The 16158-nt window shown below is 39.2% G+C and overlaps 1 protein-coding gene across 4 annotated transcripts in view; it reads left to right on the plus strand.

The window, feature by feature from the left end:
• The window catches only part of LOC133229658 (zinc finger protein 665-like), a 36376-nt gene extending 28837 nt beyond the window's left edge, over nucleotides 1-7539 (plus strand). For 3 of the 4 annotated variants that reach the window (XM_061386264.1, XM_061386263.1, XM_061386265.1), the window contains one exon: nucleotides 4573-7539. In XM_061386264.1, the coding sequence (XP_061242248.1) occupies nucleotides 4573-6902 (2330 nt within the window). In that variant the 3' untranslated portion in view covers nucleotides 6903-7539. Of the gene's footprint in view, nucleotides 1-3690; nucleotides 3860-4572 lie in introns of all 4 variants that reach the window. The other variant, XM_061386266.1, reaches the window with a different exon arrangement.
• Nucleotides 7540-16158: the final 8619 nt, after the last annotated feature.

Genomic DNA, 16158 nt, shown 5'->3' on the forward strand with positions numbered 1-16158 from the left:
CTACTTTCACTTCACAATATTCCCTTGTATATATGTACCACATATTCTTTATCCCTTTGTCAGTGAACATTTAGGTTGCTGCCATGTTTTGCCTGGTATAAATAGTGCTGCTAAAACATTGGGGTGCGTGTATCATTTTGAATTAGTTTTCATCCTTTCTGGATATATGCCCAGGATTGGAATTGCTAGTTCATGTGATAGCTCTATTTTTAGTTCTTTATGGAACCTCCGTGCTATTCTCCAAAGTGGCAGTACCAATTTATGTTCCTTCCAACAGTGTAGGAGGGTTCTCTTTTCTTCACACCCTCTCAAGCATTTATTGTTTGTAGACTTTTTGATGGTGGTCATTCTGACCAGTGTGAGGTGATACATTTTTGTGGTTTTGATTTGCATTTCTCTCATAAGTAGAGATGTCAAACATCTTTTCAGGTGACTGTTGGCCATCTGTTTGTCTCCTTTGGAGAAATATCTGTTTTGATCTTCTGCCCAGTTTTTGATTGGGTTGTTTGTTTGTTTTGATATTAAGCTGTGTGAACTGTTTGTATATTTTGGAAATAAATCCCCTATAGGTATCATCATTTGCATATATAGTCTCCTAATCCAAAAGTTGAATTTTTGTTCTTTTTTTGGTTTCCTTTGCTTTGCAAAAAGGTTTTAAATTTAATTAGGTCTCATTTGTTTGATTTTGCTTTTATTACCATGACTGTAAGAGATAGATCCAAAAAAAATTTGCTGACATTTATATCAGTGTTTTGGATTTGTTTTCCACTATGAATTTTATAGTATCTGGCCTTGCATTTAGATGTTTAACACAGTTTGAGTTTATTTTTGTATGTGGTGTTAGAGAATGTTGTAATTTCATTCTTTTTCATATAACTATCCATTTATGCCAGCATCACTTATTGAAGAGATTTCTTCATTCTGTATTCTTTCCTCCTTTGTTATACAATAATTGACTCTAAGTAAACTGGTTTATTTCTGGGTTTTCTCTCCTGTTCTACCAATCTGTGTTTCTGTTTTGTGCCATCTTCATACGACTTCCCTGGTGGCTCTGACGGTAAAGCCATCTGCCTACAATGCAGGAGACCCAGGTCCAGGTTCAGTCCCTGGGTGAGGAAGATCTGCTGGAGAAGGAAATGGCAACCCACTTCAGTATTCTTACCTGGAGAATCCCATGGACAGAGGTACCTGGTAGGCTACAGTCGATGGGGTCACAAAGAATTGGACACGACTGAGCAACTTCACTTTCACTTTGTTGACTCTCAGTTTGTAGTGTAGTCTGAACTCAGGGAACATGATTCCTCCAGCTCTGTTCTTTGTCAAGATCATTTTAGATATCAAAGTCTTTTGTATTTTGGTACAAATTAAGTTTTTCTTTGTTTTATGAAATATGTCATTGTTAATTTGATAAGGGTTGCATTGAATATGTCGATTGCCTTGGATAGTATGGTCATTTTGACAGTGTTACTTCTTATGTATATGTTTGTGCCATCTGTTTGTGTCATCTTTGGTATCAGTCATCAGCATCTTATAGTTTTATGAGTACAGTTCTTTTGACTTCTTAGGTAGGTTTATTCCTTAGAATTTTATTCTTTTCTATGAGATGGTGAATGGGATTGTTTCATTAATTTCACTTTGTGATATATCATTATTAGTGTATAGAAATGCAGCAGTTTTCTATATATTTTGTATCCAGTAAGTTGACTCTGTTCATTGATGAGGTCTAGTAGTCATCTGGTGGCATCTTCGGGATTTTCTGTCTGTAGCATCATAGTGACAGTTTTACTTCTTTTTAATTTTTTTTAACTTGAATTCCTTTTGTTTCTTTTTCCTTTCTGATTGTTGTGGCTAGGACTTCCAAAAATATATTCAATAGAAGTGGCAATAGTGAACATTCTTGTCTTATTCATGTTGTTAAGGGGAATGCTTTCAGTGTTTCCCTGTTGAGTATGATGTTAGCTGTGTATTTGACATATACAGTCTTAATTATGTTGAGGTAGGGTCCATCTGTGCTGACTTTCTGAAGGGTTTTTATCATAAATGGCACTTGAATTTTGTCAGAACCTTTTCTGCATCTATTGATGATCATATGGTTTTTAGTCTTCAACTGTTAATGTGGTTGTATCATAGTGATTAACTTGTGGATATTGAGAAATCTTGCATCCCTGCAATAAATCCCACTTGATCATGGTATGATCCTTTTATGTCCTTTTATGTATTAGTAACTGTTTGAATCTGCTCTTTTGAACTCAGGGAAGGTCTAGGAGAATAAAGCCTTTTTTCTACAAAAAAGAGTTGGATGCCTCAGAAAGGCTTTTGTAACTGGGAAGGTCTTCCAGAGTCAGTTTCAATCCCTCCTTTTCTTTGATACTCCTCGATCTTGAGATGAACATGTGTGGAAGAAGAAATGAAATAAATGTCCAATAGAGAGGTTAATCATACTTGACAGAGGAACCCAGGTTTAGATAGCCTTTTCCTGGATTTTCCTTCTGATTTCTGCTGATAAGATTCTTACACAATATCCTGGAATATTGTGTATGTTTTTCTTGAATATAAGCATTCCATTGTAACTTACAAAATTCACAGTTCGATACATTACATTGTAAATAGTATAACAGGTATTATCCTGCTTTCTCCATATATCACAGTCACTTTTAAAATCTCTCTTGTTTCTGTCCCATACCCATAGTATAATGCCCATAAGCTTACTGAACCAGTTCTTTTCTTTTAATGTCAGTATATTAGTTTGTGCTCTCAGTTATTTTCACAAAGACATGCAGTCACAAGCTGATATCTGATATAAACCTGTGTACCCTATGCTCCATGCAGGCCCTTTCTTCATCCTGACCATTCCTCACATAGTACCTTGATATGGATGGAAACATTGTTCGTACCTATCACATCCCTCCACGTTCTACATACTCTCACTGTAAAGATAATGTCTGGTCATCTATTGAACAAGTTTCTCAGGACATGACCTAAATCACTCTGTGCATCCATGATGACTCACAACCCATTTCAAGATGGGATGGTTGAATAATAGTTAAACAGACTACTTCTGACTTGTATCTTCCTTGACATTTTCTTTCTAAGTTCCTTGTATTTTTTTTTCTTTTTTTCTTTTTTTAATATTTTCTAGTCTATTCATTTGGTGGGTGGTCATGTTTACAAATAAGTTTTCTCAGTCTGTAGGTTCAGATTCATATCCTGGTTCTCTTACCACTTTGTGCACCAATTGGATGTGTCTCCTGCTCTGATTAGAGAAAAGCATGTTAATTTACCTCAAGCCTTTTAAAGCAAATTAGTGCTGTGAGTAGTACATGTTTTATAGTAAATACTCAAAATGTATTTTTGTTTAAAAAAGGTGATATCTATATTCTGTCATGTTTTTTATGATACGACTTTATCTACATTTTATCTTTTTAAATTTTTATTTATATTTTAATTGAAGGATAATGGCTTTACAGAATTTTGTTTTCTGTCAAACCTCAACTACATTATATCTTGTATGCTTTTCACTTGCAACATTTTTCAGCAATATTGTGTCTGACCCTAGTCAATAAATACACAAAGAGCGCTCTTTATTTATTTTATTTTGGTGCCATTAAACTAGGTAATTAAGAATAGTACATGGGTAGAGATTAGCCTTCCTTGATGGCTCGGTGGTAAAGAATTCACCTGCTAATGCAGAAGATGCAGGTTTGATCCCTGAGTCAGGAAGATCCCATGGAGAAGGAAATGGCAACATACTCCACTATTCTTGCTTGGGAAATCCCATGGACAGAGGAGTCCGGTGAGCTACAGTCCACGGGTCGCAAAGAGTCAAACACGACTGAGCGACTGAACAACAACAACATAGGTAGGGATTGCTTTGTTTATTGGCTGTAAGAAAACTGGTGAATATTTTACGTCTCAATTTATGTATCATTTACAGATGATGGTCTTTTAGCATGTATTCTGCAATACAGCTGACACATACTACTTGTTAACGTTGTAAAATGCCTTTTCTTTTTGGGTACGTAGTTCTATAGCAGATTTAGAAAACTACGTTGTTTCCAAAAGATTGTTTTAGTCATATTCTTCACTTTCTCATTTGTTTTCAATTGTAAACAACCAATTATGAATAGTTATTAACTGGGTAAGTTTGGTTTTGGATTATTTACTGTTACAATATACAATATTTTGTTTAGAATTTATTTATGTATAGTAAGTATGCAGAATACAGTGATAGTGTAATATTTTTCTTTTCAATTTGAGACAACTGTTGATTGATACCTTCCTAAGGGTCCTGATAGAAAAATATTCTGTTTTTGAGAGTTGGCGTAAGATTGTCCAATGTGAGTGTGTTTGGCATATGGTTTTTAAAACTAGGCTACCTTAACGGTGAATTTATGTTATGCTTTCTTAAGTTAAGAATTCTATTCCTTTAGTGTTTCTAAAAACTTAAGGTCATCATTGTGGTGTTTCATAACTTGGCATAAGTATTACTTTTGGTATAACATATATTCAACATGAAACATTTATTTTTGAATTATTGTGAGCAGGATACCTATGATTCTTTTTATTTTGTAGATATTTCTCCTACACATGTGATCAAGCATTTACAACTGGAAGTGAACAGTGATAAACTAGAAACATTCCAAACATTGATGCTGGGAAGACCTGAAAGCTGTGAAATCAAACATTTTCATCTTTGGGAAAGTGAGGAAAATATGTGTGACTTTGAGTGTCAGGGGAGAGATGACAAAAAAAATTACAAAGGAACACCTGTAAGCCTTAATGGAAATGTGCCTAATGGAAGAGGTTCGCGTGAGATAAAGGATGCAGGAATCAAGCCCTTTGGAAATAGGTTTGGATTTAACTTTCAGGATAAACTGCAGATATTTCAAACTGGCAGGATAATTTCTGAATATTATGAAGTTGAAAGGTCTGTCAACAACAGTTTCTCATTTTCACCACTTCAAAGAATTCCTCCTTGTGTCCAAACCAGTGTTTCTAATATATATGGGAATGGTTATATGAATCCTTCAGTAATAATGCAAGAACTCAAAATACACAAGAAAAAACTTTACAAATGTGATGGGTGTGACAAGGCCTTTCGTGGAAAGTCAATCCTTTTAAGTCATCAGACAGTTCATACTGGAGAGAAACTTTACAAATGTGATGAGTGTGGCAAGGCCTTTACTCACAGTTCACAACTCAGGAGACATAAGAAAATTCATACAGGAAAGAAATTATTTAAATGTGATATATGTGAGAAAGTCTTCAAGCGAAATGCAAAGTTTGCTGGTCATCAGAGGGTTCATACTGGAGAGAAACCTTACAAATGTGATGAGTGTGGCAAGGCCTTTCGTGTAAAGTCATACCTTTTAAATCATCAGACAGTTCATATTGGAGAGAAACCTTACAAATGTGATAAGTGTGGCAAGGCCTTTACTCACAGCTCAGACCTCAGGAGACATAAGAAAATTCATACAGGAAAGAAATTATTTAAATGTGATATATGTGACAAAGTCTTTGGCAGAAATTCAAACTTTGCTGGTCATCAGATAGTTCATACTGGAGAGAAGCCTTACAAATGTGATGAGTGTGGCAAGGCCTTTTGTGTAAAGTCAAAGCTTTTAAGTCATCAGACACTTCATACTGGCGAGAAACCTTACAAATGTCATGAGTGTGGTGAGGCCTTTCGTGTAAAGTCAACCCTTTTAAGTCATCAGACAGTTCATACTGGAGAGAAACTTTACAAATGTGATGAGTGTCACGAGGCCTTTCGTGTAAAGTCAACACTTGTAAGGCATCAGACAGTTCATACTGGAGAGAAATTTTACAAATGTGAGTGTGGCAAGGCCTTTCATGTAAAATCAACCCTTTTAAGTCATCAGACACTTCATACTGGAGAGAAACCTTACAAATGTGATGAGTGTGGCAAGTCCTTTCGTGTAAAGTCAACACTTTTAAGGCATCAGACAGTTCATACTGGAGAGAAACCTTACAAATGTGATGAGTGTGGCAAGTCCTTTCGTGTAAAGTCAACACTTTTAAGTCATCAGACAGTTCATACTGGAGAGAAACCTTACGAATGTGATGAGTGTGGCAAGGCCTTTCGTGTAAAATCAAAGCTTTTAAGTCATCAAACAGTTCATACTGGTGAGAAACCTTACAAATGTGATGAGTGTGGCAAGGCGTTTTCTGTAAAGTCAAACCTTTTAAATCATCAGACAGTTCATACTGGAGAGAAACCTTACAAATGTGATGAGTGTGGCAAGGCCTTTCCTGTAAAGTCAACCCTTTTAAGGCATCAGACAATTCATACTGGAGAGAAACCTTACAAATGTGATGAGTGTGGCAAGGCCTTTCGTTTAAAGTCATACCTTTTAAATCATCAGACAGTTCATACTGGAGAGAAACCTTACAAATGTGATGAGTGTGGCAAGGCCTTTCGTGTAAAGTCAATCCTTTTAAAGCATCAGACAATTCATACTGGAGAGAAACCTTACAAATGTGATGAGTGTGGCAAGGCCTTTCGTGTCAAGTCAACCCTTTTAAGTCATCAGACAATTCATAGTGGTGAGAAACCTTACAAATGTGATGAGTGTGGCAAGGCCTTTCGTGTAAAGTCAATCCTTTTAAAGCATCAGACAATTCATACTGGTGAGAACCGTTACAAATGTGATGCATGTGGAAAAGTCTTCCGTAAAAAACCACATCTTCTACTTCACTGGAGAATTCATACTGGAGAGAGACCTTTCAGATGTAATGAGTGTGGCAAGTTCTTCAGTCGAAATTCACACCTTAAAAGACATCGGAGAATACATATAGAGAAACCTTTCAAATGTTTCGAGTGTGGAAAATCCTTTACTCACGTCTCAGCGCTCACTAAACATCAGAAAATCCATACATAAGAGAAACTTATGTGAATGTGGTATATGGTAGAAGTCTTCAAAATTCAAAGTTCAAAATTCACACCCTACTGTTGGTCAGATAATTCATACTACTGAGAAACCATACAAATATCGTGAGTGTGGCAACATCTTAGGTTTCATGAGAAAATTCATACTGGGTAGAAGTCAGATACATATGTATTTATTAGTCAGGTGTTTAGAACATGAATTCATTCTATAAAGATTCCTCACCAATTTCACAAATGTTAAAAAAAAAGAAAAGAAAACCCTATCCTCACATCTCACATCTCACCAGTAATATCAAAGTATTTATCCTGGAGAAAACACAAAGCAGTGTAATGTGTGTGGCAAGGATCTTACCCAAAAGTCACAAGATAAGAACATAGTGGAGCCATACTTACCAGACTCAGTGGTTGTGGCAAATCCTTTACGTTTTTCACTCTATGTATTCTCTGATGACTTTAGTTCAGGTTCTCAGCAGCTGCAGTAAGTCCGTATTTGAAGAGAAGCTATAGAGGTCTTTTCGTGTGAAAGAAACCTGAATTCTAACTCAGCAAAGATGATTCTTTGGGACAGTAGTCCACCATTTTTTGGTCTCCTAGCTTTCTGAATAAAGTCAATATTCCTTGCCCAACAAGTAGTCTCTCAGTTTATTGGCCTGTTGTGTGGTGAGCTCTAAGAGCTTGGCTCTGGTAATACATTGATCAAATGCATTTCCTACATGTGTTTCATGATGGTGTCTGGGAAGGAATCAATGAGATGAAGGGGCTGACTTCATTAGATACAATTCATTCACATCCATGTTTCATGGAAAAACACACAGCCTGAATTACAAAATTTAATAGTGTGTGTGATTTCGCAATAGGGAGGGCAGAAAATAATGTAAAACTAGGACATGACTCATCATGGTCAGTAGGATCCGGAAGCCCTTCTGTACATAGTCCAGCCTGTTATAAAACATAATGTTCTACCAACTGACGTTGAACAGAGTAGGCAAGATGTTAAAAGGACTGGGCTTTTTGTAGGAGAGGGACAGTTACCAGGGACTGATGGTGTGCTAGGAACAATGCATAGGAAAAGGGTCATGTTCTCCATTGGGTAGAAATAACTCTTGTATGTATGATTAAAGAAGAGTTACTCTTATTTGTGGAAATTGAAGACAGAGCTGTCACGATCTTTGTAGACTGGGACCTGGGCACTGGAGTCGACGAGAAGAAGGAAGCAGGGGACCCAAGTCTCGAGTGAAACAAGGGTGCTTTATTTGCAGAAACGCATGTTTATGTATCTTTATACAAGGCAGCTTCAGGCAGTAAAAAAATTGAGCAAAAACAAAGCCGAGTGAAGTAAGCCAGAAGGAAAAACACCAATACAGTATAATAATGCCTATATATGGAATTTAGAAAGATGATAACAATAACCCTGTGTACAAGACAGCAAAAGAGACACTGATGTATGGAACAGTCTTATGGACTCTATGGGAGAGGAAGAGGGTGGGGAGATTTGGGAGAATGGCATTGAAACATGTAAAATATCATGTATGAAACGAGATGCCAGTCCAGGTTTGATGCACGATACTGGATGCTTGGGGCTAGTGCACTGGGACGACCCAGAAGGATGGTATGGGGAGGGAGGAGGGAGGAGGGTTCAGGATGGGGAACACATGTATGCCTGTGGCGGATTCATTTTGATATTTGGCAAAACTAATACAATTATGTAAAGTTAAAAAAAAAAAAAAAAAGCCAAGCAAATAATAATCTTGAAAGGGCCAGAGAGCATTCCATATCCTGAAGAAGAGGGGCATAACTGAATAGATTACCTTTAAGTAAAAGATCACTGAAGGGAATCCAAGCAGATGCTCTTTCTCATGACCTCAATCCTGAGAACTGTGTGCAGCTCTGCTCGTTCCTGTTCTCTAGGAACTGGTAAGGAATAGAGTCCTTGAGAAATGGCACACAAAAGAAGAAAATATCATGTTGGATCCTTTAAAGTTGAATGTCCCCTGACAGTTCCCACTTTTTTATTTTTTCATAATTGGGGATGACTGTATGACGGCACACAGAGCGCCGGCGGCTGCAATAGCGCACAGAGTGCGGCCAAGATGAGCTACCCCATGTCCTGAGATCAAGGGCAGAGGCCGGGAGGACCCCATGCCCAAGGGGCGGCAGCCAAGAGGAGTTACCCCATGTCCGAGGTCAGGGGCAGTGGCCAAGAGTGCCAGGCTGCGACAGCACAGGAATGGCCGAGAGGACCTACCCCACAACCAAGGTCAGGGGCGGCGGCCAGGAGGAGCTACCCCACATTCGAGGTCAGGGTAGGAAGCCGAGAGGACCTACCCTGCATTCGAGGTCAGAGGCAGCGGCCGGGAGGACAAACCCCATGTCCAAGGAGCGGTGGGTGCGTGGTCGCAGGAGGGCCTAAGGAGCTTTTCCACGTTCAAGGTCAGAAGGGGCGGTGGTGAGGAGATACCCCTCGTCTGAGGTAAGGAGCAGCAGCTGCGTTTTGCTGGAGCAGCCGTAAAGAGATACCCCACGCCCAAGGTAAGACAAACCCAAGTGAGACGATAGGTGTTGCAAGAGGGCATCGGAGGGCAGACACACTGAAACCATAATCACAGAAAACTAGTTAGTCTAATCACGCTAGGACCATAGCCTTGTCTAACTCAGTGAAACTAAGCCATACCCGTGGGGCCACCCAAGACAGGCGGGTCATTGTGGAGAGGTCTGACAGAATGTGGTCCACTGGAGAAGGAAATGGCAAACCACTTCAGTATTCTTGCCTTGAAAACCCCAAGAACAGTATGAAATGGCAAAATGATAGGATACTGAAAGAGGAACTCCCCAGGTCAGTAGGTGGCCAAAATGCTACTGGAGATCAGTGGAGAAATAACTCCAGAAAGAATGAAGGGATGTAGCCAAAGTAAAAACACTATCCAGTTATGGATGTGACTGGTGATAGAAGCAAGGTCCGATGCTGTAAAGAGCAATATTGCATAGGAACCTGGAATGTCAGGTGCATGAATCAAGGCAAATTGGAAGTGGTCAAACAGGAGATGGCAAGAGTGAACGTCAACATTCTAGGAATCAGCGAACTAAAATGGACTGGAATGGGTGAATTTAACTCAGATGACCATTATATCTACTACTGCGGGCAGGAATCCCTTAGAAGAAATGGAGTAGCCATCATGGTCAACAAAAGAGTCTGAAATGCAGTACTTGGATGCAATCTCAAAAACGGCAGAATGATCTCTCTTTGTTTCCAAGGCAAAACATTCAATATGAAAGTAAATCAAGTCTATGCCCCAACCAGTAACACTGAAGAAGCTGAATTTGAGTGTTTCTATGAAGACCTACAATACCTTTTAGAACTAACACCCAAAAAGATATCCTTTTCATTATAGGGGACTGGAATGCAAAACTAGGAAGTTAAGAAACACCTGGGGTAACAGGCAAATTTGGCCTTGGAATACGGAATGAAGCAGGGCAAAGGCTAATAGAGTTTTGCCAAGAGAACGCACTGGTCATAGCAAACACCCTCTTCCAACAAGAAGAGAAGACTCTACACATGGACATCACCAGATGGTCAACACAGAAATCAGATTGATTATATTCTTTACAGCTAAAGATGGAAAAGCTCCTTACAGTCAACAAAAACAACACCAGGAGCTGTCTCTGGCCCAGATCATGAACTCCTCATTGCCAAATTCAGACTTAAATTGAAGAAAGTAGGGAAAACCACTAGACCATTCAGGTATGACCTAAATCAAATCCCTTATGATAATACAGTGGAAGTGGGAAATACATTGAAGGGACTAGATCTGATAGATAGAGTGCCTGATGAATTATGGACAGAGGTTCATGATATTGTACAGGAGACAGGGATCAGGACCATACCCATGGAAAAGAAATGCAAAAAAGCAAAATGACTGTCTGAGGAGGCCTTACAAATAGCTGTGAAAAGGAGAGGAGAAAAGGAAAGATACAAGCATCTGAATGCAGAATTCCAAAGAATAGCAAGAAGAAATAAGAAAGCCTTCCTCAGGGATCAATGCAAAGAAATAGAGGCAAAGAACAGAATGGGAAAGACTAGAGATCTCTTCAAGAAAATTAGAGATACCAAGGGAACATTTCATGCAAAGATGGGCTCGATAAAGGACAGAAATGGTATGGACCTAACAGAAGCAGAAGATATTAAGAAGAGGTGGCAAGAATACACAGAAGAACTGTACAAAAAAGACCTACACGACCCAGGTAATCATGATGGTGTGATCACTCACCTAGAGCCAGACATCGTGGAATGTGAAGTCAAGTGGGCCTTAGAAAGCATCACTACAAACAAAGCTAGTGGAGGTGATGGAATTCCAGTTGAGCTGTTTCAAATCCTGAAAGATGATGCTGTGAAAGTGCTGCACTCAATATGCCAGCAAATTTGGAAAACTCAGCAGTGGCCACAGGACTGGAAAAGGTCAGTTTTCATTCCAATCCCAAAGAAAGGCAATGCCAAAGAATGCTCAAACTACCGCACAATTGCACTCATCTCACATGCTAGTAAAGTAATGCTCAAAATTCTCCAAGCCAGGCTTCAGCAATACATGAACCGGGAACTTCCAAATGTTCAAGCTGGTTTTAGAAAAGGCAGAGGAACCAGAGATGAAATTGCCAACATCTGCTGGATCATGGAAAAAGCAAGATTCCAGAAAAACATCTATTTCTGCTTTATTGACTATGCCAAAGCCTTTGACTTTGTGGATCACAATAAACTGTGGAAAATTCTAAAGGAAATTGCAATACCAGACCACCTGACCTGCCTCTTGAGAACCTGTATGCAGGTCAGGAGGCAGCAGTTAGAACTGGACATAGAACAACAGACTGATTCCTTATAGGAAAAAGAGTAAGTCAAGGCTGTATATTGTCACCCTGCTTATTTAACTTCTATGCAGAGTACATCAGGAGAAACACTGGGCTGGAAGAAGCACAAGCTTTAATCAAGACTGCTGGGAGAAATATCAATAACCTCAGATATGCAGATGACACCACCCTTATGGCAGAAAGTGAAGAGGAACTCAAAAGCCTCTTGATGAAAGTGAAAGTGGAGAATGAAAAAGTTGGCTTAAAGCTCAACTTTCAGAAAACAAAGATCATGGCATGTGGTCCCATCACTCCATGGGAAATAGATGGGGAAACAGTGGCAACAGTGTCAGACTTTATTTTGGGGGTTCCAAAATCACTGCAGATGGTGACTGCAGCCATGAAATTAAAAGACGCTTACCCCTTGGAAGAGAAGTTATGACCAACATAGATAGCATATTGAAAAGCAGAGACATTAGTTTGCCAACTAAGGTCCGTCTAGTCAAGGCTACGGTTTTTCCAGTGGTCATGTATGGATGTGAGAGTTAGACTGTGAATAAAGCTGAGCACTGAAGAATTGATGCTTTTGAACTGTGGTGTTGGAGAAGACTCTGAGAGTCCCTTGGACTGTAAGGAGATCCAACGAGTCCATTCTGAAGGAGATCAGCCCTGGGTGTTCTTTGGAAGGACTGAATGCGAAAGCTGAAACGCCAGTACTTTGGCCACCTCATGCGAAGAGTTAACTCATTGGAAAAGACTCTGATGCTGGGAGGGATTGGGGGCAGGAGGAGAAGGGGACGACAGAGGATGAGATGGCTGAATGGCGTCACTGACTCGATGGACGTGAGTCTGAGTGAACTCTGGGTGTTGGTGATGGACAGGGAGGCCTGGAGTGCTGCGATTCATGGAGTCCAAAGTCTCGGACATGACTAACTGAACTGAACTGTAGATACTTTTGTGAAAAAGGCCCTGACAAAGTGAGTTTGTTTAGTTTGAACAATTTTAGTTGTAAAGCATTGGTATTTTGCAAGTATAATCACTAGGATAATTATCAGCGTTATAGTTCCAGATCCAATACTATGTGTAATGCCTTGAAACCATCTTCGAGGGTCTAGCCCAGATAATTGATCAGCCTGCTGTTCAGGTAAGGTTTCCAAATTGTTGGAAGAGGGTAGACTCCTTTAGAAGGTTTCAAAGGTTTCCTTTTGCAACAATTAATTGTACATTTAAGGAAACATTATTATGCATATCTTGCAAATGAAATTTTTTTCCCCAATTGTAAGCACTACGGTTGAACCAAAGAGGAGTGATACAAAATTGAGTAGAATTCCAATCACAATTTAGTAATACTTGTTTTTGTAAATCTATTAATTGTTCGCAAACCCATTGGATGGCTGTTTTTAATTCCTGAATTTTATCTTGAACTTTTTCATCTTTCTGAACCTGAGTGACCCATAGAGTATGAGCATCTTTAGTCCAATTTTGAATAGTTTTGTGTTTGAATTCAAGTTTGTAAAGCAGTGTCTGCGATAGCAGCAGTGGTGCAAATGGCTGTTAACCCCAAAATACCAAGAATCAACCATCTAATTAATCACTTAGATCGTCAGAGTAATTTAGTGAGTAACTGGGAGGTCAGTCCTGCCATGGGACCCTCTTTCCAGGGTCGTTGGAGATCTACTGGCAACCACAGACTATGTTGAGATTGAAGAATCAAAGGATTCGTTTTTTTAGAGAAATAGAGGAATTAAGACATGTATACAATTTGCAGTCTATACAAGTCACAGAATGTAAAGTCTTATTAAATTGTAAGTTTCCTATGGTGATAACCAAAGGAAGGGGAATGCAAGCTTGTATAAAATATGAATGAGTGTAATGGAAGGAATAGTTACTATGACTATGACTGGTCCCTGTGAAATATCCAGTCCAAGTTCCAAGTTTTTCAGTATTTGGAGCAAGTTTCCAGATGTATTACTGTTCAGGCCCAATTTGTTTATTGAGGACAATTTGAGGGTGAGGAGGTGCCATTCAACCATCAAGCCAGCCAAGGAGTCCTTTGTCATGGAAGTGTTCCATTGAACTGTTTGTAATCTTCCATGTTACTTGAGTAACATAATCCCACATAGTACTGTTAATATCATCTGAGCAGTTAGATAACCACATACCATAGGGTCCCCAATCAACAAGGTTGTAATTGGCCACAAACATTAATTTCCATGATTTAGCTGGACATCTATCTCAATAAACAGGAGTATATTTAAAACCCTTATAAGTAAACCCCTTACATTCCATTTTTTGTCCTTTTCCTAGAGTTTTGGTAGTATTGACATCGTTCTCATGAAAGGACAGGGCAGTAAACAGTCTAAACAATGTGTGGAAGTTCTTTTTTGGAGGCAGGATGAAAGCCCACATTTGTCGACCAACATTAATACATAATTCTGCTGGGCCCATGCATAAAGGAAGGATTTTATAGCCTAGAGGAATGTTAACTAATCTTCCTTCTTCCTCAGGATGAGAAGTCCCCTCCAAGCTCCAAGGAGCAGGCATATGTACTGAACCATTAGTGGATACAACCGGTCCTATATGTGTCCATTCTACAACCTGCAATAAAGGGGGGTTAGGTATATAAGGCTAATAAGTGTGATTAATCAAGCCAGCCTGAGCGGGGGAAGCAAAAGCAAGCAAAGCAAGCATAGCAACAAAAATATTTTCAGGATTCCAAGGCATCCTCTGTTGAGAAACCAGATTTTCAGCTTGATTAGTAAGGGTTTTTATCTGTCCCCAAGTGGGGAGATCATAAGGTTGATGACCTTGAGTGCGGCGTTTCTTGGAAAGTTTTAAAGTCGCCATGGCTTCTACTGGAAACTCCTCCTCCTGGGGATTTTGCCATTTCTTCTCTATCTTGAATGCCAGTGGCTCCCCTGGGGTGGATCTTCCGAAGAGGGAGCCACCTGATTTCGTTTGGTCCATCTGGAGAAATACAAGCATACCCCTTTTCCTGTAATATTAATTTTCCAGATTTCCATTGTTTAGTCAACCCATCTTGATACCAAATGGGCAGAGGAAGAGAAATATCCTTCAATGCCTCAAAATGTTTTTCTGCTTTGTCAATATATCCTCTTGTGGCAAGTTTAAAATTTTTAAACAAATAAAGCTGTATTAACAATAGTTATAGGATTATAAGAATATATTGCGTTGAAATCTGTTGGGGTCCTTTAATGGACCGGAACCTGTCGGTCTGGAGTCGATGATAAGAAAGTGAAAGAGAGAGAGAGAAAGAAAGACACGGGGACTCAAGCTCTGATGGAGCAAATGTGCTTTAATGATCTTTCTGTGAGTATACATAGGCTGTTGTACAAGAAATTTCTTTTGATAATGATAAAGATCAGAAAACCAAACGTGCAGCAACCGTTACCAAGGGAACAAGGGATTAATAATGGTCACAAGGTCAGGAGACAATCCGTATCTCAAGAAAGAGGATTGAGACTAAGCAGTTTTGTTGTAAGGAGAATGTTTACTGAAGGCTTTCAAGCCTGTCTCATCCTATGACCTCAGTCCTGGGAGTGGTGTGCTGTTCCACTGGTTTCTGACAACAGAAACTGATAAGGAACAGAGGATTTATGAGGAACAGCACGTTGGAATCCTCCTGTTAAACCTTCCCTGACAATTCCCCCTTATTTATATTATTTGTAAAAAGGGTTCTGACCATTTGAGTTTGTTTAGTTTTAACAATTTTTTGCATGAAGGCAATGGTGAACGACAAATATAATTGTCAAGACAATCACCAAAATTACAGTTCCAGACCCAGGGCTTTGAGTAATGCTTTGAAACCATCCACGTGGGTCTAACTCAGATAATTGATCAGCTAGTTGTTCATCTAAAGTTTCCAAATTCGTGAAAGGGGCCAATTTTTAGAAAAGGTTTCAAAGATTTCTTTTTGTAATAATTGTACATTCAGAGAGGCATTATCATGTGTGTTTTGTAAATGAAATTTGATTTGTTCCCAGTTGTAGGTACTATTATTGAATGGAACAGGTGTAACACAAAATTGAGTAGAATTCCAATCCCATTTTAGCATCACCTGTTTTTGTACATCTATTAATTGATCTCCAACCCATTTGATGACTGTTTTTAGTTCCTGTATTTCATCTTGAATATCCTCATCTATCTGAGCCTGAGTGGCCCACATAGTATGAGCATCTTTAGTCCAATTTTGGATAAAATTATGTGTTTGAATTGAGGTTTGTAAAGCAATGCCAGTGATGGCAGCAGTGGTGCAAATAGCTATTAATCCCAAAATGCCAAGAACCAGCCATCCAATGAATCGTTTAGATCACTGGAGCACTTTAGTAAGTAACTGGGAAGCAAGTCCAGCCATGGGGCTTTCTTCCCAGGGCCGCTGGAGATTTATTGGT

Source organism: Bos javanicus, chromosome 18 (genome assembly GCF_032452875.1).
Source record: "Bos javanicus breed banteng chromosome 18, ARS-OSU_banteng_1.0, whole genome shotgun sequence".
Classification (NCBI taxonomy): domain Eukaryota; kingdom Metazoa; phylum Chordata; class Mammalia; order Artiodactyla; family Bovidae; genus Bos; species Bos javanicus.